Source organism: Paralichthys olivaceus, chromosome 19, assembly GCF_024713975.1.
Source record: "Paralichthys olivaceus isolate ysfri-2021 chromosome 19, ASM2471397v2, whole genome shotgun sequence".
Classification (NCBI taxonomy): domain Eukaryota; kingdom Metazoa; phylum Chordata; class Actinopteri; order Pleuronectiformes; family Paralichthyidae; genus Paralichthys; species Paralichthys olivaceus.
The window spans coordinates 11,926,952-11,953,541 of record NC_091111.1 but is presented as its reverse complement, the minus strand read 5'-3'; the positions used below and the strand labels follow the sequence as shown (position 1 = coordinate 11,953,541).

General features: G+C 44.4%; 1 protein-coding gene and 1 long non-coding RNA gene across 6 annotated transcripts in view; one reads left to right on the top strand and one right to left on the bottom strand.

Moving 5' to 3' along the window:
* The window catches only part of LOC109643134 (uncharacterized), a 125,032-nt gene that overhangs the window by 15,848 nt on the left and 82,594 nt on the right, over nucleotides 1-26,590 (top strand). The gene's annotated exons all lie outside the window — the stretch shown is intronic.
* Nucleotides 3,625-26,590, bottom strand: part of LOC109636005 (prospero homeobox protein 1-like) — a 31,859-nt gene continuing 8,893 nt past the window's right edge. For both annotated transcript variants that reach the window (XM_069515110.1, XM_069515111.1), the window contains exons 3-5: nucleotides 26,189-26,296; nucleotides 21,039-21,233; nucleotides 3,625-8,375 (exon numbers count right to left, since the gene is read on the bottom strand). In XM_069515110.1, coding sequence (XP_069371211.1) covers nucleotides 8,190-8,375; nucleotides 21,039-21,233; nucleotides 26,189-26,296 — 489 coding nt within the window. In that variant the 3' untranslated portion in view covers nucleotides 3,625-8,189. The remainder of the gene's footprint in view (nucleotides 8,376-21,038; nucleotides 21,234-26,188; nucleotides 26,297-26,590) is intronic.

The window sequence follows — 26,590 nt, the reverse complement described above, 5'->3', positions numbered from 1 at the left end:
CAATAGGAAATATAATGGGCCTCTGTGATTTCTGATTCAGGGATCTGGAAGAGGCAAAGGATGCCAATAATGGCTATTAAAAGAGATGTGAGAGAGAGAGAGACAGAGAGCCCAGACCAGCTTTGCCCTGAGTGCCATCTGTCTTGGACCCACTAGACCCAGTTTAGACTGGAAGAAGGCAAACCAGTTCAGTCTGTAGCTCTACCCCCAATGTGCGGTTATGTGCAAACACACACACACACACACACGTTAACACACAGAGGCACACCCCCCATAACCTCTTCTCTCTTATAAAGTGTATTTTTGGGTCAGAACATGTGAGAGGCCTCTGCAGTTCTTTGATTGTTCTTTGAGAAATTTACCAAGTACAGTCTACTCTACTCGTGTGTGTGTGTGTGTGTGTGTGTGTGTGTGTGTGTGTGTGTGTGTGTGTGTGTGTGTGTGTGTGTGTGTGTGTGTGTGTGTGTGTGTACAAACCCTCACTCACATTTACTTTTAAGGAAGGATTCCTCCACTTAACTTTTCAGCATGCGCTTGGCATGATTGTTTATGTGAGTTTGCACACTTGTGGATTTCTTTAATTTGCAGTTTTTGCTTGTATGAAATTTGTCCGGTGCAGCCTGTTTCTGCCTGTGCGTATGTTTTGTGTGTGTGTTCATTACGGTTTGTGCTTCTTGCTACAAGCGTTCCAAGTTGACACAGTGACAGTTCCTCGCAGCGCAACAGAGGGGCCCTGCCATCCAACAACAGAGGCTTTGTCGCCCTGCTCCTCTTGGCTTGTTATGGACTTCCTTCTCTCTCTCTTTCTCTCGCTTTTGCTCCCTTTTTTTAGTGAGCCCATTTTCTTGTCTGAAGTCTTAATTTGGGGCGCTGGCCAGTGGGGAGAGGGTAGAGAGGCGAGGGGACCAAGGGAGGGAATAACAAGGGGGGGAGAGAGAGGAGAGGAGGCGCAGAGTGGTGATGGCTGCAGATGGACGGCCCTTTGTTCCTCCTTTCCCAGGCTCCTCTCTTGAGCCTCCGAGGCTCCAGTTGCGTTGAAGCCATCCAGCGAGAGAGAAAAAGAGGAAGAGAGAGGGAGCTAGGGATGTGTGTGTGTGTGTGTGTGTGTGTGTGTGTGGTGGGGGGGTCATAATGATCTGTCCAACTGGAATCTTCTAGTTCCACACAACAAATGCACGCACACACTTCCACACGCATGAAATGTATGGATGCAAAGAGAGGAGGGGAAGAAAAAAGACAGAGCAAGCAAGTGATGAATGATAAAACAAGAATAAAAGCAAATTGCACAAAAACAATAAGGCCAAAGAAAGGGATGAGGTCAGGATGAGGAAGACATCAAAAACACAACTCACAGTCAGTGGAAGCGGCACATACTGACCACTAGGTGTCCCCATCCCTGATGCCAAATGTGGGCAACCCTGAGTAAATCCCAGGCTGTGCCAGAGGCTCTGGAGCATGCAGTGTGCTGCTCCATCCACAATTGATGAAATCCAGTATTTAATTATGAACACATGTATTGAATGAATCCATCAATTTGTGCAATGCAGAAATCTGCTTTCATGGTTTTCGGTTCAAACAGGATTCGCTTTTTTTGGGTAAAGTTTAATTGTAGATTCAGTTATGAAATAAATGCACTGTGAAGCAAAAAAAAAAAAGATGCATAGATGAATACAAATGCCAGATTGTTTTAGTTTGAAGCCCACGGTCATTTTGGAAGAGTAGGTGTCAAACAGTGCATTGCTCATTTTGGTCATTGGTAGGAGGATCGCACAGAAAAGAAATCGAAATGAGGGCCTGAGTCCTTGTGTTTCTTTGTCACAAAGGTTTCCCAGTATGTGGAGTTACATCAGTGCTTGTGTGTGGTGATATCTGCCAAAATATTTATTTTTGTTGTCGGGTTGGCGTGGTATTAATCCCCCACTGCAGGCAAGTTGTAAAATACACTTTACCTTTGCAAATGGAAAGAAAGCACTCTTTACACCGAACAGTAAATGTTCTTGAACCTGAGCATGTGATAACAAGCGACCACGAAGGGAGGAGGGACTTGGTGAGAGACCTTGGGGACCGTGTCAACGTTTTCTGTGCCGGAGCAGGGACAAACATTTGGCAAACATTGGGAAAGGCTGGCAGCCTTTGAGATAGTGGGCCGTTGATCTAAGACTGAGGAGCTAAAGTCCACAATCTCCTGTCTGATACAGCAGCCAAGGTCTTGCTGACACACAGAGCCACAGAACAAACATGGATACCTGAAGACAATGACCTTTGAACCCCAGTGGGAGAGGTGGAAAAAAACAGGAAGTGGTGAAAGTGACTCTAGTGACTTCCTCTGTGCAGGCCAAGAATGAATCAGGTGGAATGATTGTAAGTACACGGGTCATTGTACATAAAAGTCACACACATACACACACATTGTTCAGGAGTGGAAAGCACAGATGTGGTGTGTGTGTGCCTAAGTGTGTGTGCCTAAGTGTGTGTGTGTGTGTGTGTGTGTGATGGAGGAGGCGAGAGAGTGAGTCTTCAGATGTAGCGACAGATGGTATTTGATTACAGAGCAGACGGTCGGTGTTGTACAAAGATGCTGTCTCAGCCCAACCTAAGGAGCTGTAGCCTCCGGTTAAGGCAAGCGAGGGGAGGCAGGCAAAGGACGAGAGGGAAAAGGAACGGGAGAGTGGAGAAAAAAAAAAGAATAAAAGCAAGCAAGCAAGAAAGACACAAAAGAAGCAACTCCAAAACTGAGCATCAAAGCAAAAAAAGTGAAAAGCAGTCAGACAAGAACAAAAGAAAGAGAAAGGAACGGTGCAATGGGCAGGTGTGCTGGAAAACACAACAGAGGTCATCATAAGAAAACATCAAAATCAAGCAGAGAACACACACACAGCCTTTTAAAAAAGGTGTATTTTTCTTCAAAGACTTCTGAAGTCATCAGCAAATAAAATCCACACTCATAAAACCTAAAAGTTTTTGGAGAAAATATTAAATGATATGTAGGTTCTAAAAACCTCATTTTCTTTTATTACATTTCACAGCTTACACAGACATACACAATTTATTGTACTAACTTTGTTCTTTTTTCTGCTTCTTGGAATTGATAACATTTAAGATAACTGATAAAGGAATTAGCAGATTAACTCTTAATTATGATTAGAGTTAAAGCTCTAGTTAGAACAAACCCAAGTTTTCAGCTCTTTTCTCAAGGCATTTATTTACCTGGCCTTTTCTCCCAAATCTTTTATCATGTTCTTATTTTCTAACGTTTTCAAATGATTTCATAAATCACTTTTAATGTTGTAGGTTGAGGAAATTATTTGTGTGTGTGTGTGTGTGTGTGTGTGTGTGTGTGTGTGTGTGTGTGTGTGTGTGTGTGTGTGTGTGTGTGTGTGTGTGTGTGTGTGTGTGTGTGTGTGTGTGTGTGTTTTCCTGGATATTTCGACCTTTGCATTTAGCCTGATGAGGGGGAATCTGCAGTTGGCTGTAGAGCCTGAGGAGAAAACGATCCACGGAGTTTGGCGATCTGTGGCCAAAGCATTATTAAAAATCTCTTTTCAGTTAATATCTGTCCAACCATTATCCACCGTCCTCACACGCACACACATTTCTTAATATAAATTAACCACACACGTGTCCTTCTGTTTTTCATTTTTATTTCCATTTTTAATCCATTTTGCACAAGCTTGCATATATACTGCACATACATTCAGTTCATAGAGGGTGAAGGCACGAAAGGCAATTTGACTACTGGTTGTTTTTTGGGCTGGGCCAAAGTAATAGAGGGGGAACAAAATCTCAAGAGAAAATACAAAACTGCTTCAAACTAGTTTCAGCTTTCTAGCCCACCCTCAGCCCCTGTCCAGGAACAAAACGCAACAATCTGTTGTTGTTTTTTTTATACTCCAGTTCCATTTAGCTGCCATGATCTCCATTTAATAATTTCTGTCAATTGAATGTGCACGCTAGAGTACGGTTTTTCTGACTTCAATTTTAGGTGTCTAAGGATCATAATCTTTTTAAGTTGGTTCTACTTAATGAAATGTGGTACAGCCTTCCCTGTTTGAAAAACAAAAGAAAACAACATCAAATAAATTAGGATAAATTAAACCAATAAATTACACAAAATCTGCAAGACAAAAAGACACCAATAAAAGAAAAAAAGCAGCCATATTATGAGTTTTATTACAACCTGTGTGTAATTATTCAGACTGTATTTCAAACATGGCTGTTCCGGTTGGAATTACTGCACTAATAATAATGTTATACAAAAAGCATCAACAAAACACTATGTACATAACATATTGCTAAGTTATACAAAGGCAGTATGTATCACTGTAAGTCCAAGTTTTGATATTTACAAAAAAGAGGAGCAATGTAATAAAAAAAGAATTACTACTGAAAGCATAGAGAAACAAAAACCCCTTTCAAACAGGTCAGAAAACAAATCAGAGGAAATTATCGTGACACACATCCACACACACACACACACACACACACACACACACACACACACACACACACACACACACACACACACACACACACACACACACACACACATACCAAACACACGTTGCCAACGCTTAATGAGAATCATTTACATGTCAGGATGGTACTCCCAGGGGTGGGGGTGGGGCCACAGTGTTGAGAATTGTGTCACTCACTGGTTCACAGGTTCTCATAATCGGTTTTCTCTCTCACACAGACTCACATAAACACACACACAATGCAAAGCGTAGAGATTCCACAAAATCCAAACTTTGAACCCAGTAAAAAAGGGTATAAATCACTCTTTTTCTTCTGTCTGCAGTCTCTCTCTCTCTCCGTTCTTTTTTTACACGGTTACTGTACAACATGTGCCCCCTCCATGACACTCGTCTTCTGATGACAATGAGTTCCTGTCTCTCTCCCTGGTCAAATCTAGAGCTACGTCGGTGGCAGTCTGCCCTTGTTTTTGGACATAAGCTGGTCCGCAGACTGCCAACAGGAATGCTCCGTGACATCATCATTACCCGACCACTAGCCTAATGCAGCGTTCTGTCAGCAAATATTAAAGAAACGGATGCTGGTGCAACTTCAAGGGCACTGCCGACGGGAAACAGAGCCCCATTAAAGGCATGGCAAGGGAAAAACAAAACAAAAGAAGTCTCCTCTGTGGGTTTTTGGAGGAGTGGTTATGAGTCCAGTTGGAGAGAACGGGTCATCTCTTTTTTTTTTTCCACACTCCTTTTTTAACCACTCTTACCCTTCCCTAGCACTCTGAGTGATAATAGAAAAACTGTACAGCTATTCTTTGTTTAATCCTGACAGTATTTACAGCATCAACGACAATATTTCATACTCTGAAAATGGATTCCAAGTTTATTTTCTGATCTCAAGAAGATAGCCATTCTGCACAATATCAAAAGGTAAAGAAACCAAAAAGGAAAACTGGTCACAAAACCTGCAAAAAACCTACAACTATTGCTCCTAATCTACCATCAACTCACTTATTCAGAATACAGATTGAAACAAAGCGTCACAAAAAATATCCTCGAGATTTATTTTAAGAAACAATTGCTAACAGTGCCTTTCAAAGAACTTCCACTACAGTATATATTTTTTTCATAGATCTTATATTTTACATTTCTTAAAAAAGGCTATAATGTATATGTATTTAAATAACGATGTCCTAAAAATCAAATGACGCCAGAAGAGGAAAACTTGACAAAAATATTTTCAGCGCTGTATTAAGGTCTTGCTAATCCTTTTTTTTTGCACATAAGTCTTCATTATCCTGAAGTAATCTTTTTAGGTGCAGGAACTCTTTAACGTCAGGGCGGGGTTGGAGGAAGGGGGAGGAAGGGGGAGGATGGGGCGCGATAATAATCTACGCATCAGATAAAAGTGTCCTTTCCCTTCTCCTTTGTTTGTGGCGCTTTAGAGCCCTTGGCTGGTGCTTTGAGACTCTGAGACATGAAGGGCCGAGCCCATCCTTCAGTGAGAAAAGTGTCCGGCCCGGTCTCTCAGGGCTCCTGATCTCAAGAAGAACACTGTCTGGGGAGGAGGCGGAGAAGGTGCCACATAATGATGGGAGTAACTCTCTGTCTTTCTCTGCCTCCTTTTGTCAGGTGCTTTGTCTCACTTAGACAAGTCAGCAGGTTAAGCAACCTGCCCCCTTTGAACTTTTGATCACAGACACACTATAAGCTAACTTTGCCAGCGTGAGATCAATGGTGAGCTCACAAAGTATTCAAGTCCTCTCGTTGCTTCAAATTTACCTCATCAAAAGGCCAGCTAACACTTACTACTTAGAAATCTTAAAAGCCTGAGAGGGTCATGAAACACTAGGTTTACATTATACAAATCAAGTGGAAAATCTGGGATTAACATCTCAGGTAAAAGTGAAAGGAATGGTGTTTAACAACCTGGGCACACAGTGGCATCAACAGAATCATACTTTGGGTGTTAAAAGCTGCCAGCGTGGGATGGTGGGACAAGTGCGGAGAGTTTCAGGTGTGTATCGCTCTTCGCTCTACGTCTTTGTCCGCGCTCTTTGTAGTGATGAGAGCTACTCCATCTACCCCTGGGGTGAGTGCTTACCTTTGACCTACCATTGTTGTATTGAGAGTAGAGCTAGATCACTCAAAGGCAGGTGAACATGAAAGAAAGGAGCGGTGTGTATTGTTTGCAAGCAGAATTAATGAACGCTTATGTTTCCATGAATTATCTTCCTTATAGTGATTTGTTTATTGTTTGAGCAACACTCTAAATTATCACAGTATTCTGATTTATTCAAGTATCAACTGCTATTGCCATTATAAGCTGGCTGACTTCATCTCACACATGAACTAATTACTGAGTTCTGTAAAAAGCTAAAAACAAAGCAGTCAGTATGTTCACCAATCCTGACCAGAAAATCAGATGAGTACGATTTAATTGAGAGCAGAGCAAATGGCTTGATGATTGGCAGCATTGTAGTTATCAAAGCTGGAGACCCTATGGAAAAAGCTTTTGATTTGTACACCAAAAGGTCACGCTTCTTCATACCTCTGTACTTCTGCACTGTTTACTTCATTTGTATCCACCGCTTAGCTCCTTTTCCAGCATTGCTCCCATACTGGTTGTGTGCAGGATAAGCTTGGTGCTACAGGAATAGAGAGAAGCCCAGTCTTATGGCCCTTGAATAAAAACCCAGTGCACCATTTCTAGGCAAGTTACCCTGACCCCGACCACCAAAAATTAAATAAAAACCAAAGTCCACGTTAGAAATGGACAGACTAATAGAAGAGTAAGGAGAAGGATAGGAAAAGGGGCGTGGAAATATTTCAGAATCTAAACTCTTGTGGAATAATATTAATAGCAATAATTTATTTTTTTCTGCAGCGGCATCAAAGGACAAACAAATCGTGAAGTGCCAATCTTCAGCAAGCAATGATGACAAATAATAATCTTAAACAACAATAATAATAATCAAAATAATAATGTACACCCAATAAACACAATGCCCTACTTGCCGGGAAAACACTTCAAAACATGGTAGCGCTCAGTAGCTTTTTGAAAACAGTCCCAAGTCCCACAGACCAGTACCTCGAGTCCGGTCTTAATCCAGTAATAAACTCACTAGGCCTTGTTTTTGTGTGCATGTGTGTATGACGGTCCTATGAGGGACATCCTCAGTAGCACAGTCTTTGCTGGGACAGTTCATGTGGACACCCACTGGATTTTGGAGGAAAAGTGCTGGGTGCCATAATTGAATAAAGTCTTTCAGGAACCCAGCCAATGTTCTTAGTGTAAATGGGAAATCATGAACTCCTTTCACAGACTGAGGACTTAGTTAGTGTTGATCATATAACAAGCCTAAATGGATTAGGGATCACACAGTCCAGAAAACACCCAGTAAGATTAGAGTCTCTTCAGTTCATCAGAATCTTAAAAAAAACAAACAAATAATAACCATCATGATAATTATCATATAAGAAGAACAACAACACAATAGCTAGGTCATTTAGAAACTGCCAGAGAGGCTTCAGATTGGGAATGCTACTTCATAACTTTCATACATTCAAAAACTAAAAAAATTAACTGGAAATCAAACGTAGGGTCAGGGAAAAGGAAATAAAAACAAAACAAAAGAGAAAATCATTCAGAAATTCGACCAAATCAGAGAAAAATTAAAAAGCGCAAAGCGTCGAGCGAGGAGGAGGACGAGGTGGAGAAATTTACTCATGTAGAAGCTCTTGGAGACAGTTGGGGGACTTGAAGATCTCTGGGACCTCACTGTCCAGTTTGCAGATGACCTTGTAGATGGCCTTCTTCCAGGATGGGTCTACGTCTTTGCCCGCCACGATGGCGTTGAAGAACTCTCTCAGTGTGATTTCAGCCACCTCCAGGAAGCGATCAGGGACCTGAACAGACACAAGGAGAAAATAAGTGGTTAATCATCTATTTGATCAATTGACATTAAATATTCCTCAACATGAAAATGCAGCCGTCTTCCATGTAACTTCACAATTTATGGCCAGCAGTCCTGTGTAGAGAGTGGATACACAACTCCAGACCAAGACGGGTCGGGTTCAGACAAATTTGTTTTAATGATATTCAGGTTTGGGTCATGTTCAGTCATTATGGCTAGTCTATCCAAAAAAACAATTGGTTTTAGTTTTGTCTCGAGCATGGGGGGCTCGATCAGAAAATCGCCATCACGGCCTCACTCTAATCTGGTAAGGTGGATAGCTCGAAATGCTGCAATACCCTGAACCTTGGATTTGTGGCTGTAAATCTGGATAAATACAATTTTTAAACTGCAGAAAGTATTATCAGCTGTGTAACTTCAACTTCCACTAGCTGTTAACAAGGCACGCAACTGAAATTTCAGCTCAGTGATTGTATGATTCTAAATTAAATGCTCCTTGGGAGTCGTAGTGGTTTTACGTATACAGGCATGTATCTTTGTACTCTTACTTCCAGACCCTTGAATAACTGAAATATTCCTGCTCCTTCACAGCTCAGATACATTTTGCAGTCTGCAGTAGCTTCTTTGCATTATCTATAACATATTTTTTACAGTGGATGTAAAACCATAACTCTTTGATATTTTCAGTATCTACTTCCTTAAAAGCCAGTTGAGGCGTCGGCCTGAGAAAAGTCACTTCTTGTGAATTCTCAGGTTTCTCACACCCCACACTTCCTTCCTCGCAACACGTTGAGCATGACATCTTTATGAGTCCCACTGTAAATCTGTGACCAAACGAGAGCGGAGCTGAGCGACGAGCAGTAGAGAGGTGCTGGCGAAAGAGGAAGTACTAAATGCTTTGGGAACGGGGAGACACGCCGCCTCTTTAGAGTCCCTGACAGCAGCACTCACCGACACCATGGAGATGATTAGTCTGGCAAAGATCTGTGACACCTTCCCCCAAGCCAACACTCTGTCACACACACACATACACACACACGCTCATGCAGGCGTGAGCACACACACCAGCGCACACACCTCCTTGTGCCAAGGAGATGACACATCCTGCAGTGTGACAGAGCTCTACATAATGTTCGCTATATACACACACACTAGCCACCCTGGTGTGTTTGGCTGAGTGTCTTTCCTTGATTCAAAGCTCCAGGGCGACGCAGCCTTCAGGGGTCACCTGCTTGGATAATGCTGACTGTCTCCCTGCCCACCTCCCTTGATGCTCACACACACACACACACAGTTGCACACACACATATACAGCAGCAGCAGCTTGCCCAAATGCCTGACAGTGCGCACTCCACGCCGCTCCTCTCCTCCAGTGTCCTGCAGATACTCATCAGGAGTGTCAGGACACAGCAAGGTTAGTGGCAACCGGTACACACACACACACACATAGACACAATCAAACACGCTGGCCGGCTTTTTTACACACACTTTTATACACACATGGGACAGCCAACCGCCCCCCTTGGGGTGATGAATGGAGGCTAAGATGCCCGTGTGCGTGTGTGTGCGTGCGTGTGGCGTGTGTGTGTTTGACAGAGAGAGAGAAAACACAAGCTAACCCAATTCCCCAAATATTGAATTCCCTTCTGGAGGGATAAACGTTGATATAATTAATTGTTTGGGCTCCTGACGTCTCTGAAATACTGGCACAATGACCCTGGTTACAGGGCAACTTTGTGTGTACACATTGTACAGTAAGAGTGCGTGTGGGCATGCACACGCTTTTCCCAAAAGACCTCGCTAACGGGCCGGTGCAGCACGACACCCTGGCCGTTAGACGCAGGGAGTGCCGCATTACTAAGAATATTCCTGCATGGAATTTCTCCTGACGTTTTGACTATAAAAGGACAGCAAAATGCTGACTGCAAGGAGAAAGCAATGTCAAGGAGAAAAGGGTATTGGTATTTCAGATCCTCTTGACTGAGAGAGTGAGAATGGGAGGGAGGGAGCGAGAGAGAGAGAGATGGTGAGAGAAGGAGGGGCTGAGAAGAGTCTAAGGAGAGAGGGGTGAGAGAACAGAGGGAGTTATTCCTGTCCCACTAGCCTTTGTTTTGTGACTACATGTGAGTTGTGTATGTCAGCGAGCTGCCTCCTGATCAGCAGTGAGCCTGAACTGTTTGCAACCCCTCCCATGTCCCTCTCTATCCCCTCTCACTCCCCCCTCTTCATCTCTCTTGCTCTCTAGGGTCAGCTGTTGGGCCTTTGTTCCAGAGGCATTGTGGGGGATTATCCAGTGTGGCCGTTCATTCGCAGGGCTGTCCGGTAAATGGGGCCAATCGCGTGGCTAACAATCCTTCATACATATTTCATAGGGTTTTTTAACAACTTCTCTGCAGAACCCCAAAATTAAAGGACAGATGTACAAAGACGGAGGGAGGGAAAGGCATGAAAAAAGAGTAAAGAGATGGTGGAGTTTTGTGTGAGTGAGGAATGACGGCTGGAAGAGACTAAATGAGGTGACTGAGAGTACATCTAAATTACGCTGGCAAAATTTTATCCATCTTTTTCTCTTAGGCTTTCAGCTGCCTTTATCTCACTTGGCGAATATACAGTTTCAAAAGTGGGTACAAATTCTCGCTTTATGTTATAGTGTGGATGAGGAAACTGGAGCCTCTGGAAAAATATGACATTTGCTTGATATTCATGGCTTGTGATTTTTGGGTGATCGCATAACACAACTTTGTCCTCAATCTTAAATTATTTTTGCCATGATCATCAAACAGTGATTTGATGAGGCAACATTGCAGGAAATATTGTTCACGTAGTCATCAGCATGAATTTCTAAACCACAATCAAAATACTCTTTTACACATGTTCATGTATGAAATTGATAATTTAATCATGATTTTGACTGAATGAGGTGAAGGAGAGTTGGAATCTCTTTTCCTCCTCGATTGCGATTGTTTTGCAGTGTTGTAGTTCAAAAGAGGAAGAGAGGACAAGCATGACTGTGGTTGACTTCTTGTATGTCGTACTGTCTGAATATGAAGTGGTTTTGAGAAAAGGTGCGAGAAAGACAGAAAGAATGGAAGTGTGTGTCTGCAGCAGGGAGTACAAAAAACCCTGCTTTTGTGAAAAGGGATATTATTGCTGATCTACCCCTGTGTAATACAATATGAAAGGAGGAAGATCGGGAGGGAAAAAGGGAAAAAGAATTAACAAGGGGGATAAAGCTTGTCTCTTAGACACTCACACACTCGTACACACACACTTTTTGCCCTAAACTTGCGTCCTGCTGTGTGTTGGGTAAATACTAATCAAGAAGAAAGAAAGAGAGGAAGAAAGAGCGAGGGAGCGCTGACAGCAATGAGGCGGTTAATCACTCTCATTCACCGACCCCCCTCCCCGCTCTCCCCCATTCTCTCCATCTCGCTCTCTCGTGACAGGTTGCTTTGAGACAGAAGGATAAGCTCTTTTTCAGAGAGAGGGAATCGGATTTCCTGCTTTTTGATGAGATAATAAAATATGACGGAGGACAATAGGAGCCTGTGGATGGCTTGCTGGGAGCTATTCACTTCAGCACTGGCCCCTGTCTTAAGACTGCTTAGACAAACGTTTAAAAAAGTAGCCAGAGGCCCAGGCCCTCATATACTGGCTACTGTTACAACATACCGAGTGTGTGTGTTTCGGCAATGCCTGAGAAATCTGCTCTCTCCCGGTGACTCAGGGTTGGCTGTTTGTTTGGCCAACATGTTTCTCCCCCTTGCTTTTGGGAACTGTCAGGAGATGTATTGCACCTTCTATTTGCACAGCGTTGGCCAAACAAGACAAGACCCTGGAAGATAAGGCTGTTTGTGTGTGTGTAAGTGAGTGTGTGCGCTTGCGAGCTGCAGCCTTGAAGGATGAAATGCAGGGACACATTCGCCCCTGCTGCCAACCAGGTTAATTCCTAACCCGACTCAGCCTGGGAATAGCAGAACTTCCCATGGTTTTCGGTCCCTGTATTTGTGTGTGAAACGTGCGATTGATAGATTTTTGTGATGCACTACATTCCAGGTGGGGTTAACAATGTATCTTCTGCAGTCAGTGAAACATACGTTCAAAAACAAGAGGTGAAACTGTAACATCTCAGTGAGTCAAGCCAGAGCTTCCCAAAACTCGAGCACACACAGGAGGACCCTGAGCCTCACATATCTGCTCTGATCAATAATCTACAAAGGCCTTGATAAGCTCTTGGCCCACACTGTCACTTTAGCCAAACACAACCCATGTCCCCTTTCTTCCTACACCTCATTGCACTTGTCCCCTAACCCCCTCTGCTGCTGATAAGACTGTGCCACGGTCGAAGAGTCCAAACAACTTGGGAAAGATTGAGCAGAGTCACAGGGGGATTCTCGGTTCCTTTTGTTTTTCCTCAAGTGCTCGATTTACTTCATTTTCACAACAGTCTCCTGTTTGTGACATGCGGATCAGTGCTTACTTCTGCTGGAGAAGACTGGGATGGGAAACAGGCCTCAAAGCTGAGCAAACACCAGCCACCCTCACTCCACTGATAGCCTTGAGAACAGGGAGCCTTGAGGGACTGTTGCGTATACATGTTTGTGTGTGTGTGTGTGTGTGTGTGTGTGTGTGTATGTGAGCATGAGCATGAGCACAAGTGTCACATGGGCTCCTCTCAAGGTGCACCTCCTCTGGGGAGTCAAGGACAGGACAGGGTCAAAAACATTGATGAAGTAGCTCCCCTATCCCATCTTCCTCAATCCTCCCTCCACCTTTTCTTGCCTCCTCCCCCACTTTAGACACACACACACACACACACACACACACACACACACACACACACACACACACATACACACACACACACACACACACACACACACACACACACACACACACTGAGAATTCATATCACATCATGGCCTCTCTTGACATCTCTTTCCTCCCCTCTTGCTCTTCCCCTCTGTTTCTACAAACCGGGGGTCGCTGGGGAGGATGTTGACTTCATATCAAGTCAAGCAGCAGCCGCAGACAGAAAAAGGAATTGCAAACAGCAGAGGAAGCCAGAAATCGCTGTTCAAACCTTGTTTGGAGACTAAAAAATTGATTGTCTGAGCTTGTGTGGCAGATTGAGAGAAGGCAATCTAAATTGAGGGGAGCGGGGGGGGTCATGCAGTGCTGTAACCGGGGCCTCCAGGGGTCAGGAAGTCAGCCCGGCTCATAGAGGCCGAGAGAGCAGGAGGCAGAAGGGAAAGAAAGGAGCGAGGGAGTCTGGAAGATAGGAACAGGACATCTGGAGAGGAGGAGAACAGAGGGAGGGAGGGAAAGGAAAGAATAGAGGGTAGGAGGAAGGAGGGTCTGGGTGGGCGGGTGAACAATAAAGGAAGGAGAGCAAGGAGCTGCAGCGAAGGAGGGAGGGAGGATGGAAAATGGCTGGGTGGAAGGAAGGAGGTAGGATGGAAGGGCAAGTGGGGGAAGAAGATGGCAGGAGAGGAAGGAATAATAATAAACTGCAAATAGGATGCAAGGAGGCAAAGATTGACATCAGCGTGCGTGTGCGTGTGTGTGTGTGTGCGTGTGTGTGTGTGTGCGTGTGTGTGTGTGTGCGCGTGTGTGTGTGTGAAGGGGGACAGGTATGACTTATGCTGCTGGGACCTAAATCTGGTTTCAAAGTCATCTTATGGGAACCAAAACCAAGACACTATAATGTTGATCATTATTTCTTTTAAGGTGAAGTTTTAAGGTTAGAGTAAGGGTCTCCAAGAAATTTGTCAATGTAGTCTCCTCTGAAATCATGGACCTGTGTGTGTGTGTGTGTGTGTGTGTGTGTGTGTGTACACTGCTCAAGTTAAAAGGTGAGACATGAATTAGGAGCTTGCATGCTCTATCTGTGTGTGTGTGTGTGTGTGTGTGTGTGTGAGAGTGAATGGGGGAGTTACTTGACACATCTGCAGCTCTGATGCACGCCCTGGTCATTTTGGCATGAGTCCCTTTGCCACGCTTCATTAGTCACTTACACACATACACACACACACACACACACACGCAGAGAGACCAAAATGGTCCAGAAATAATGACATAATCAGCAGCTGTGCCACAGAGCAGGCTGCCCCTCACAAGGTGACCAGGGATGGGAGGAGGAGGAGGACGAGGAGGGGAAGAAGGAGGGAGGAGAGGGTAAAAGAAGCAAGGAGGTGGAGGAGGGTGGGTGGGGATGTACTGTTGGAAAATACAGGAACAAGGGAGAATCAAATTTAGTGTGTGAGCGCAGTGAGAGGATGTGTTTGTGTGTGTGTGTGAGAGCAGGTGAGAAAAGGCGAGAGGGGGGATCATGTAGTTTTTTATGTTTAAGTGATTCCTTGCTATCCCTGGAGCCCCGGGCTTTTAACACAGCTATGGTCATTTCATCAGCGCACAGAATAAAGTGGCTTATTCTCACATACACACTTGCACACACTTACACACACACAGCGAAGAAAAGACCTGTCAGGCAACGTCAAACGGGGGCCCTCAATGGCCCCCGGCTATTCACTGAGAAGCAGATGATCCTGCTCTCTATTCTTTTCTTTTCCTAACTCTTCTCTCTAAGAGAATTAAAAAGCCATAAGACAAGATCGAAATGACGCTGGTGACACAGCGGAGGTCTGGTGTAATATCTGAAGATTAGTTTGAATCTTTACCTTAGTCAATGAGGTTATGTTTCATCTTCACTTGTTTTGTTATCTCTGATTACACAAACACTACTCAACTGATTTCCATGAAATTTTGTGAAGGGGTGGGGCATGAGCCAGGCAAGAACCTTTTAAAATTTGGTGTGGATCCACATCAGGGGGCAGAGACAGAGTTTTTATTTTCACTTTCTCAAACATTAGGAGTTTTATACAGTTTTTTTAACCTTATAACTTTTTTGTTGAACTCTGAGAGAAATAAAATTGTTTAGAGTACTACTATTCATCAGTGAATGCAATTTGGTGGGGATCCAAATAAAAATCCAGATCTAGTGAATATAAATGTGGTTTCAAAAGGGCACTGTTTGGCCTTGGCAGATATATGTACTCGACTAAGTGCCATTCTAGTTTTTTAATAAATGCCACCAGATACCAAGAGACAAACTAGATTTCCAGCCAAAAACACCTTTTCTCATCTTTCTTTAGCGGCATCTTGAAGATTGTCTTGTTTTATTTACTCTATGATATGCTATCAACAGTTTTCATAGGGACTATTTCTTCACCAGAAAGTAGTTCCAATGAAAATTGTTGTTAGCACGTTCTGTGGATTGACAGCCCATTGCTGGATAGATGTTGCATTTGACTTTTTTTCAATGCAAGTTTTTAAGAGGTAGAATTTTCAAACCAGATGTGATTAACATGAGGTTAAGTAAAACAAAAATATATATATATATTTTATGTGAGTGCAAAACCTTTCCAACCACTAGCATCAGATATTTATATATTCTTACATTAAATTTCATAGCTGGTATCTGTGAACAGCAGTTGCAAACACACACGGACAGCAAGTAGTCATTATTTGCTGTATATGACAGTATCACGTTCAGCTGTAACGGGCGAGTGATTAATGCACAGGTACAGAAGGGATGGTTGTTGGGATGAGATCTTTTCTCAATGGGAATGAAGGAGAACAGGGGAGATGCTGCAGATTTAAGGGAAAAGAGGAGGGTGAGGGAAGGTGTGTATGTGTGTGTGTATGTGTGTGTGTTTTGTTGACTTAAACCCACTGGCAAATTGTATCGGTTGTATTTTTGGCAGCTCTGAACCTAAATCTATACGGCATATACAGCTTTTCATCTCTCTCCTTCTATCCTCTACCTCTTTTTGTCTTCAATCGCTCTTCAAAGAGAACCCTAAAGCCTTTCAGAGAACACAGCAAACTCCTGTGTGTGTTTTTTAAGGTACTCGCGTATGTTTATCCATGTTTGAGTCTGTGTCTGCGTCTTTGCCTGTGCATTCAGTGCAACAGCAGTGACCTTTTCACCTCCAATTCCCTGAGGTCGAACCCCGGTCAAAGACACAGCCCACACCCACGCACACTAACACACCATGTCCTGCTCAGTGAGAACACCAGGAATAAAGGAGTGCAAGACGCAGAGGGGAAAAACAGGAGGTGGAGAAGGAGGAGGAGAAAAAAAGACATTAGCCTCTCTGGGTGGAGAACAAATGGAGACCCGAGAGGGACATGAAGAGGAGGAACGAGGGAGGGAGGGGGGGAAGGAGAGGTGAAGCACACAATACTATGGGGCATGGCGGTTGGACAGACAGCATCTGCTCACTGCTCTCTGTGGCTCTGGTAATGGATGGAGAGACACTGAGAGAGCAGGAAGGAGGGAGATGAGGAGACAGGGGGATGGAAAGCAGGAAAGAAAAGGGGAGGAGGATAGGATGGTAGAGGTAAAAGGCAAAGGGAAGAGGAGAGGGACTTGGAGTGAAAAAGTCAAACTTAAGAAAGTTTTCTGTCACTTTTTTTGGGGGTGGGCAAACAGAAGACAAGTGTTTGTTTGTGGACGGATGTTATCATTTCAAATGGAGGGATGACAGACAGATGGATAGACAAAAGGAGGAGGGGTGACGTGTCTTTCCAAAAGGAGAAAGAGCAGCTGATAAGGGAGGACACACGATATATGTGTGTGTGTGTGTGTGTGTGTGTGTGTGTGTGTGTGTGTGTGTGTGGATGTAGACTTCTCACCGCTTTCGCATAGAGATCATAAGGACTTCCTCTTTTAAATGGCGAGGTGTGTGTTTGTATGCATGTGTGTGTGTCCTCTGTGGGAGGAGTGGTCACTGACAGAGGAAACTTGGCCTCGTCTGTCTTATGGAAATCTGAGAGTTTCCCAGAGCCATCATAAAACTGCCTCTTTATCGGACCCCACCTCTCTCTCTCCCTCTCACCCATTACCAGGTCACACACATTCCTGTCTTATGAAAGATGATGTGTGTTGTCATTGGGGGGGTTCAAAGACTGACAGAGGGGGCTGCAGAGTAGAAAGAAAAGGACACGAGAGCGAGAATTTTCACTTGAGTCCTCACATGAAAGCACTCTTTCGCTCAAAGTCAAGGCTTCAGGAGGCCGGGTGTTTCGGAGGACTTTGATGGTGATGGATAGAGCGACTGAGAAGCGGAGAAGAAAGAGAAGAAGAGAGAGGATCAGGAGGGGGTGCTGAGAAGAGAGGAAAGTAGAGCCAGGGTCTAGGTAATTAACGGCAAGCTCTTTAATTACCGCTGGTGTTCATTGTGCCAGAAGGAATGTGACAATTATGCCATTAAAACTTCCTAATGGGGGGAAAAAGCGAGGGAGAGGAGAGGGGGGTAACGGAAGACATGCAAAAGAGGAGGATGAAAGAATGAAAGGAGAGAGGCAACAGAAGGAAGAGAGAACGACGAGAGTGAGGGAGGAGGGATATGAAAGGAAAAGGGGAAACAATCGCGACAAAAGAGGAGCTGGGAGGGAGATGGGGAGCGTATTAGGCCAGCACAGTGACAGAGCAGATTAGCATCAAACAAGAAAGGCCACAGACATGTGTGCGTCTCTCTGAGTGTGTGTGTGTGTTTGTGTGTGTGTGTAATCACTGAAACAGAGGACATATTCATTCCAAAGACGCCACCAAGGTGGATGGAACTTTGATGATGCAGAAGCTGGCAAAGGGAAAACTTGGTGTGTGTGTGTGCGCTTGCTGAATCTGCGTAGGCTCCTGTTTCAAGTGGTGGTGCAGGTAGGTAGGGGAGGAAGAGGAGGAGGAGGAGGTGGAGGAGGTGGAGGAGAAAAGGGGAGAGATCCACAGAAAAGGGCCTTGGGGGCATCCTGATACACATCCAGTACATTTCCATCTCCTCGTTCCCTCTATGACTCACGCACACACACACGCACACACGCACACACGCACACACACACGCACATGTAAGACAAAAAAACATAACAAATGTGTCCATGCACATATATAATACACACAAACACATCATTCCCACACGAACAGCAAACAGCAAAAAAACACACACTACCTACGCAGCCGCGCTCACAAACACATGGTCAAACACACAAATAACACCCACACACACACACACACACACAAACACAGAGTCTTCGTGCTCACCAAGGCGGTTGGTTTGTCAGGGGGGTTAGAATTTGCATGGCTGGGCAAATTTTCCTTGTGTTAAACTCTAATCAGCTCCTGTATCTCTCAGACACCTGCCCAGCAAAAAAAAACCTTAATATGCAAAACACCCTCCCTTCCTCCTCCTCCTCCTCCTCCTCCTCCCTCGCCCCCTTCACTGCTGCAGCTCCTCGGCCAACAGAAGACTATTTCACCTGGCCTCCCTCACTCTTTTCCTCCCTGTCTGTCTTCTTGCAAATTTTCACATTTATGTATGCAAATAGGCTGTTTCCCTTAAGCCATTTTTTTTTCAACAGTAGCTTCCTGGTGCCAGGAGAAGAATGATAGTCTTGTCTGAGGTGTGACAGGAAATGCATGCTCAACAAGAGAAGGCGTTTGTCAGCGGGAAAAGATGGCACTTTATTCTGCAGTTTAGACAGGCATGGCATATCCACGGTGTTGTGTGTAATTTTATGTTAGGGAACTTGTAATGCCATAGTTGTGGATGGTTGTATAAGTCATGGAAACGTAACTCTATGTCAGGCTTACACTAAATTGAGAATCCCATGAAAAACATATTTTCTTGTCACTTCTCTAAAATGTTTTAGCTTCACTTTGCAGAACGATGTTTGAGCAGAGTTTGATACTTGATGGAAAAGTTTTCCTGTGAAATTTAAATATAAGTATTTGTATATTCACGCGTTGACTGATTCTTGGTCAGTGTTTTTTAGGGGAATAATTTCCCAACCGGGATGTTAACTGTATAGTAGATGTCAGGTTATTTATCATAAACATAATAATTTGATATGAAAACAGAAAACATGCTTCCAGGACCAGGAACAACTAACAAGCTTAAAAGATAACATTCATTTTCTTATATCTTCCCAAAAAAACTACTAAAACACCTAATTAAAGTTACTCTTAATGAGAGTTGATGCATGGCTGTAGGTAAAGTGTTGCTCAGCTTGGTTTAAAGTTATTTTTCTGGTCATGAGATGAGTAACTGAACAGAAGGAACAGTGTCATTTTTTTTGGCACTTTGCTCTGATGGACTGGGCTTATTGAGACCTCATATATACAAGTGCTTCTGCCTGCCAGAGTCTCTCAAAGCCTCCCTTAAGAGGGCTGAAGATGGATGTGGGGAAGTGTGTGTGTATGTGTGGGTGTGGATGGGTGCACGGAGAGGAGCCCCAGTGGACGAATAACGGACAGAGAGAGATTGACGGAAACTGAGAGAAAGAGAGTGAAGCACTTTAAATGTGAGCGCTTGCAAAACTCCCACTGCTCGCAAGGGCACTTCCCTCCTGCATGTTATCTCTCTTTCAACCCCTTTCTCCTTCTACCCTTCTTTCTCCCCTTTCCATTCCCCCCTCGACTCCCTTTCTCCCTTCCTCCCTCCCTCCATCTCTTTCTCCTTTGTCTCCAAGCCCTCACCCCCATCCCCTATCTATCCATCTCCCTCTTCCCCCTCTCCCCCTCTTTCTCTCCCCTTCCTCTCACTAAAACAGTAGGACGCTTAACCTTGATAGCAGTGAGATTTTTTCCCCCTCAAAGTGACACACACACACACACACACACACACACACACTGGAGAAGTGCTTTGCCAGCATGCCAGGCCGGTCCAAGGGACGGCTATACCCTTCGAGGTGAACAGGACACTGGGAAATGCAGCAACAACAAAACACTCACACACATACACGAACGCACATAGACTCGATCTCTCTCCCTCAAATGCACACACACAGAGGCAGACGCACACACCCAGATCACTCCAGGTCCTTCTTAATACAAGCCTTTAAAAGGTCTATTGTCAGCTGACATTGCAGAGTGCTGGCAATCCTGTAACGATACATACACGCACACACACAGACAACAAGGTGGCAAAAGGAGAAGTATGAAAACTGAAACATATGAAAGGTGAAGTTGTTCGCTGAGAATTTATGATCACAATTCACTGAAAGACAGTCACATGCACATAAACACCTCACCACAGGTGATAGGAAAATGAAGACAGGGAAGTAAAATGTGGTTTCTCAAACACACACACACACTGAGGGGAAATTAACAGCGAGGAAGACGTAAAACAAGCGAGGTATCAGTAAAGTTTCTTCCTCATTGGACACAAGTTCCTCACATATCTTTATGACTGAGCCTGTGATGCTCACTTTAGAAAAAAACACTCTTCTTATTATTGGTGTTTTCAGATACACATAATTATTGTACTTGTTTAGAAATACATAGTAATTTCAGAGGAAATACTTTTTCACCAACCTGGAACCTGGCATTTTTAGATGATTTTCACTCCAAAGCGACCACATACATTATATAGTGAGCAGAGTGTGGGAGGATGTATAAGAGACAGTCACAGGAAGGCATTATCAGAGAGGACACAGTTAGAAGGTGTCACACTACCCGTCTGCATCACAAGGCATCAACTTTTTTTCCCCAGTTTCTACAAGGTCTGTATCAAGTTCTCAGCTCCAACTCTCATTGGGCTCCTTACAATTTGCTCTTCATTCATTCACAAAAAAGCACTGGTGTATTTTACTCTACCTCGAAGTCGTTGGCCTTGTTGTAGTGCATGTTTAGGGCTCGGAAAAGCTCGCAGTCGCGGCTGATGCTCATCTCGTCGGCTCCGGTGACCCCGTCGTTGATGGCCTGGCGGGCGAACTTCTCCATCTGGATGTAGTAGAACTCCCTGAAGTTGCTGAACCACTTGATCAGCTGGGAGGTTATGCAGCGGTTAAACTGGAACAAGAGACGATTGGGGGGTGTTAGCACTCTTCAGGATTTCAGTCTGTGATTTTATCCTTGTTTTATAAAAATCACTTAAAATTGCGAGACATTTTGAGTGGAAATACAAGGGATCTGTGCACTCTCTTGTGTCTAAACCTTATTGAGGCTTTGGATTTGATCGTGAGGAGAAGGGAAGTGAAATGTGAGTATGACAGCAAGCAATTTCTCATCAGGGAGCTGAGACTTGAGGCGATGACTTAAACGACATTGAAGGAGCTGAAAGAGAAAGATAAAAGAGAAGAATACGAGAGAACACAGATCGCAGAGCGAGGGAGGATAATAGAGACATTAAGTAAGACAGGGAGTGGGGTGGGGGGGCAGGGGGGAGAATCGCAGCGGGTCTGTGTGTGTGAGGCTGTGTGGTTCATCTTCCCTACTGGGAGCAGACCTCCCCCTATCATAACCCTGAGAGTGGAGGGAGAGGTGGAAAGGGGGGAGGCGGGGGCAAGACCACAAACACATAATTGACCAGAAAAACGATTAAGTCATCATCTGAAGCGCCCTGGCCCGCAGGGGGCTCAAACATGTACTTAACCCTGTTCACCAATTACACCCTGATTCTCCTCCCCTCTCTGCACCTCCCAGGCAGGAAGAAAAGAGAAGAAAAAGAGCAAAAGGAGAGACAAAAAGAAAGAAAGAAAGTGAGAGAGAAAGACAGAGACGATAAGTGCTGCAGAGAAGGCTATGGCTATCTGATCTGTGCCGCTCGGCTGGATTCAATAGGGCGAGGTAAACCTATTAAGACCTTCGGCTGGTCCCAGCTCTGGTCTCAGCAGTGAAAACACACTGTCTAAACATCCAAACCACTAGATAAGGACCTCAGGGGCTCAAGAGCCCTCCCAGTCCAGTCAACTCAGATTGATCCCCCATAAAAATGTACAAATCACTTACATTTTCTTCACTTCAGTGACTCCCTGTAATTACATCTTACAAATTCAAAAATCTGGCTTCTGAAAAGTTGATACCCCTAACTATCTCCCTTTGTATACACACACACAGACACGCACAGACGCACAAACACACTGGCCTTCAGCCCCCTCCTCTTGTCTGCTTTTTGTGGTGCTGGAAGAATGGGGGGACAAAACGCAACTAAACGCTGAGCGGACTGCTCACTGGGGAGGCAGAGCGGTTTTGACATGGAGATTAGGCTCTGGCTATTGTTCGACAGCACACAGACACACACAAACATGCATGCACACTCTTTGCGATCTGGGATGGCAGTCAAACGAGAGAACGCAAGCACATCATGACGGGAGGGCGAGGCCGCAGTTGGAGAATCAGAAGAGGCGAGATAGTCAGATCAAGGTGGGACAGGGGCTGTGTCTTTCTGGAACGATGACATAATGGCAGAGTGGAGAATAAGTCTGCTTGACATTGTTTGGCAGAGGTTTGGGAGGGTGTGTGCAGGGGGAGAGGAGGGGTAGTATGGTAGCTGTCCTAAAGTGCAGGGTGAGCAAAAATGGGGAAATGAGGGAGGGAGGGGAGGAGAGGACGACGGGTGCAGGTCAGCGCTGTCGGACAATGGCGTTTTGCTCGTGGGTGGGGGGGTTGAAGAGGGTTGGAACGTGAGCAGTCAGCAAGCTGGGGTCGTGACATCGGAGCGTCAAACAAACAAACTACTGACACAGATACATCGGCTGCACAGGGCTATTCTTAAACACACACACAATGTAGCAGACAGTCGCAGGGTGACAGGGCACAAACACAACGTTACACTCAAGTTGTCCGTGTGCTGTAAACCCTTCGGCGTGAGCAAGATCAAGTCTTAGGGGAAATGTTTCTGAGACATAAGTGAATTAGTGATGATCCATGCAAGCGTATGTGCGTGCGTGCATGCATCTAAAGCACACGCGAGACCGAACGCCACATACTGAGATTAAAGTCAGTGAAAGAGTTACCATCGCTCATGCAGGAGACCTTTGGTGTCAGTGTAGCTGAGTGACGGATAGATTTGTCACTTTGGACCAGGATTACTTTATTATAGCGACAGCTCAGGAGAAGATGCATTAGAGCCTGTGCATTTGAACTGAACGGCACAAAGCATGCAAAGATACATTCACAGTATATGCAAGTACACAACATTATATCTGCATTTACTGCGCTCGACAATCTCAGCGACTCTATTCTGGCAAGTCACCTCCGCAGCTTCCAGCAGTCTCGCTTCATTAAGTTGCTGGTGGGGGACAGAGACCCCCTGATAGCAGCTAAGGACGAGTGTGTTCAGTGTAAAAGGAGGGAATTGGTTCAAAGAAGAACATCACTGCAGCTCCTTAATCAGAGCTGGCAGGGGTCAGCCAGCACAGACATGATATGCAGCGAGGAAGTGTGTGTGTGTGTGTGTGTGTGTGTGTGTGTGTGTGTGTGTGTGTGTGTGTGTGTGTGTGTGTGTGTGTGTGTGTGTGTGTGTGTGTGTGTGTGTGTGTGTGTGTGTGTGTGGCTGAGAGGCAGATGAGAGTGAGACAACGAGAGCATGTTTCTCACACTCACACTCAAGAGCCTGTGAAAGGTCAGCGCCTCGTGCTAACAGTGCAAGATAGAAAGTGGTGCGCACACATGCACAGACACACGCTTAAGTCCAGGAAAGGAAAACACTCATGTACCCTTGGTCTAAACTATATTAGCTGCCTGCCAAAAGAAATTCAGGTGCATTGAGTGTCACAGCCAAATTTCTTCTCACACATTTTTACAATTTTATATTTTGCTCAGGATTTAAAAAAATGTTTTCGCTGAGAAGCATTTAGATGAAAAAGCATTTGGTATGTCTCAGTGACACAATGGTCAACAATGGAGCAGAAAGCACACAGATGACCTCAGAATGCTAAGCTACATCCAGAACAACCGGAGAGGAGAGCAGAAAGACAGAGAAGCCTGTACGGGCCTCCCTCTCTCTCTCTCTTCCTCTTCTCCCTCTCTCTCGTAAGCCCCTTCACAGTCATCAGGGCTTTCCAACGTTTCCTGTTTTCGCAGGGGTGAATTGTGGGAGATAATCTCTGGCTGCCTATTGGCTGACTGCACACAAAAAGCGGCCCTGGAAAGCAGGCTTTTGTTACTACGGCGACTCAAAATCCAGCCGCTGGCTTTTCTTTCTCCCCGGCACCGCCGAGGCACACATACCATGCCACACCATCAGCAAAAAAAAGAAAAGAAAAGAGAAGGAATGACATATAGAAAGGGGAAAGCCCTCCTGACCCCCGCAACTCCACACAGCACATGACTGGTACAAACACTGAGTCTCGTCAATAAAAGAGCCACAGAGAGTTGGACAATGAATTCAGGCTGTTTACTTAAAAATTAAAGAATATTATATATCTACAATATTTGATGAGGCAAATATCCTATAATTAATATACAACACATCTACACATGGTATCTTTTTACAAAGTCAAGAGCTTTAGCTGACTTTATTAATTGACTGAATCTACCGTATTTATTAAATCTGTTCATTAATCTGTTATAATTATTCACCCTTCATCAAAACAATATCTTCAATAATAATGAGACGTCTCAAAGCTGGTTGGATGATACTCTATAGGCTGTCATGATCAGCCCAACAATAGTATTATGACACATCTGTCATAACATTTCAGAAACACCAAGAGTCAAAAAAGAAGTCACAGTCGTCTTGAAAGGGGCTTAATCAAGGGGAAAACCCGCTCCAGCATCACCCGGTTGTTAGGGTAACCCACTTCCCACGTTCATTAGGTCCTCGACAGTCAAGACCTGATTAGTCGGGACCTGATTAGCCTTCAAGACTTTTGTCTGAGGACAGCCACTCGCTAAGAGGCTGCGCAGGCAGAATCTAATTAGATAGTCAGTCTCATTCCCATACATGTCTACTAACTTACAGCTTGAGTCCATTGTTCCCCACTGAAAACAAAAACAAACCAATGTGACTCATAATCCCCTTAACTAGCTTGACCTTGTTTAAGTATCTGATGAGGCCATTCATGAAGAGGCCTCCTCCTTGGGAATGGTTAGTTAGTCAAATGAAGTAGGTAACGCCTTTTAATAGTCATTATTGCAATTTAAAAAAAAAAGAAATAGTTGACTCAGTGGTATTTTATGATAGTAAAGATTTTGTAGTGAATCACTGTTTACAGGTGCCTTTCTGCTTTGCCAACATGTGCCCGTTTTTACCCCAACCAATGAAATTCACAGAAAGCCACGTGAGCGGTGAGTCATGGTTGGTGGAGATGGCATCCAAGAGGGGGCAGCTGGGAGAAAAGGGAACCTTTATCTTCTGATTTGAATAAGATGGCCTGGATCTGTCACAGTGTTTACCCCTCCGTATGGTCCGAGATGGGCACACACAAAACAAGCGCAACACGAACAACCTCGACCGCGCACACTACAACGGTCATTGTGCTGTTGTTGTTTTTTTCTGTACAGTGTACATGTTGTGCTTTGTTTTCCAAATTTCCTTCATTAAACTCCCAGTGGAGCCAACATTCATCCTTGCCATGTTCCCTAAACCGACTATTTCTGCTCTCCCCTCCCTCTATCAAATCATCCTCCCTACACCTGCTCAGATAACCACTCCTCCGTCTCTAGGCTCCATCCTCCTCTCTGCCCTCTCCACCCCTCCATTACTCATCCTGCGCTTTATCTTTAGAATTATCTCTAGCTCGCCCGTGTAAACCCATGGTTTGTTTTTTTGGTTTTACATAAAACCATAATTTAATGAGGGGAAAGGCATTATTTAATATAGACACTGTTCATGGCAGCTGAAGCTGGAAAATCACAATTGCTAAATCAAATTTCCTTTTTTTATAGCAGTTGCTTTCATAGTTACACAAGGAAAAAATCAGGCAGAAGACAGAAAAGAAACTAAGTGTGAAATCGGGGAAAGTTCTGGCAAAGTTTGTAAAGTAAAAGAAAATGAAGTGGAAGATTGTGTTTGGACTCACCTTGACATCAGAGAAGAACATCTTGAGCATATTTGAGCTCGGGTAGCGGGTGTAGAAAAACATGAGCTTGGCCTTCTTCAGGTGATTGGGGGAGAGACCCTCCTGGATCTGCAAATAGCTGCTGTTAAGGAAATTAACCATTGTTTGAAGGGAAAACAACTTGTGGTAGATTAAGCAAATGTAGCAACTGATATTCTTAGAAATACAATAATGTACTTATTGGTACATAATAATTGGCAGAATTCTTGGCAAATAATTATTATTTGGGTGAGGGGTAACCAAATGTTCTTTCATGCATAAATGCAGGGTTGCTTAAGGGGGGTTGTTGCTGAAGACGGTGCACCAAAGCAAAACCATTTGCTTGAAATTAGCATCGTCCGTATCAGGTGTGAGAGCGTCACG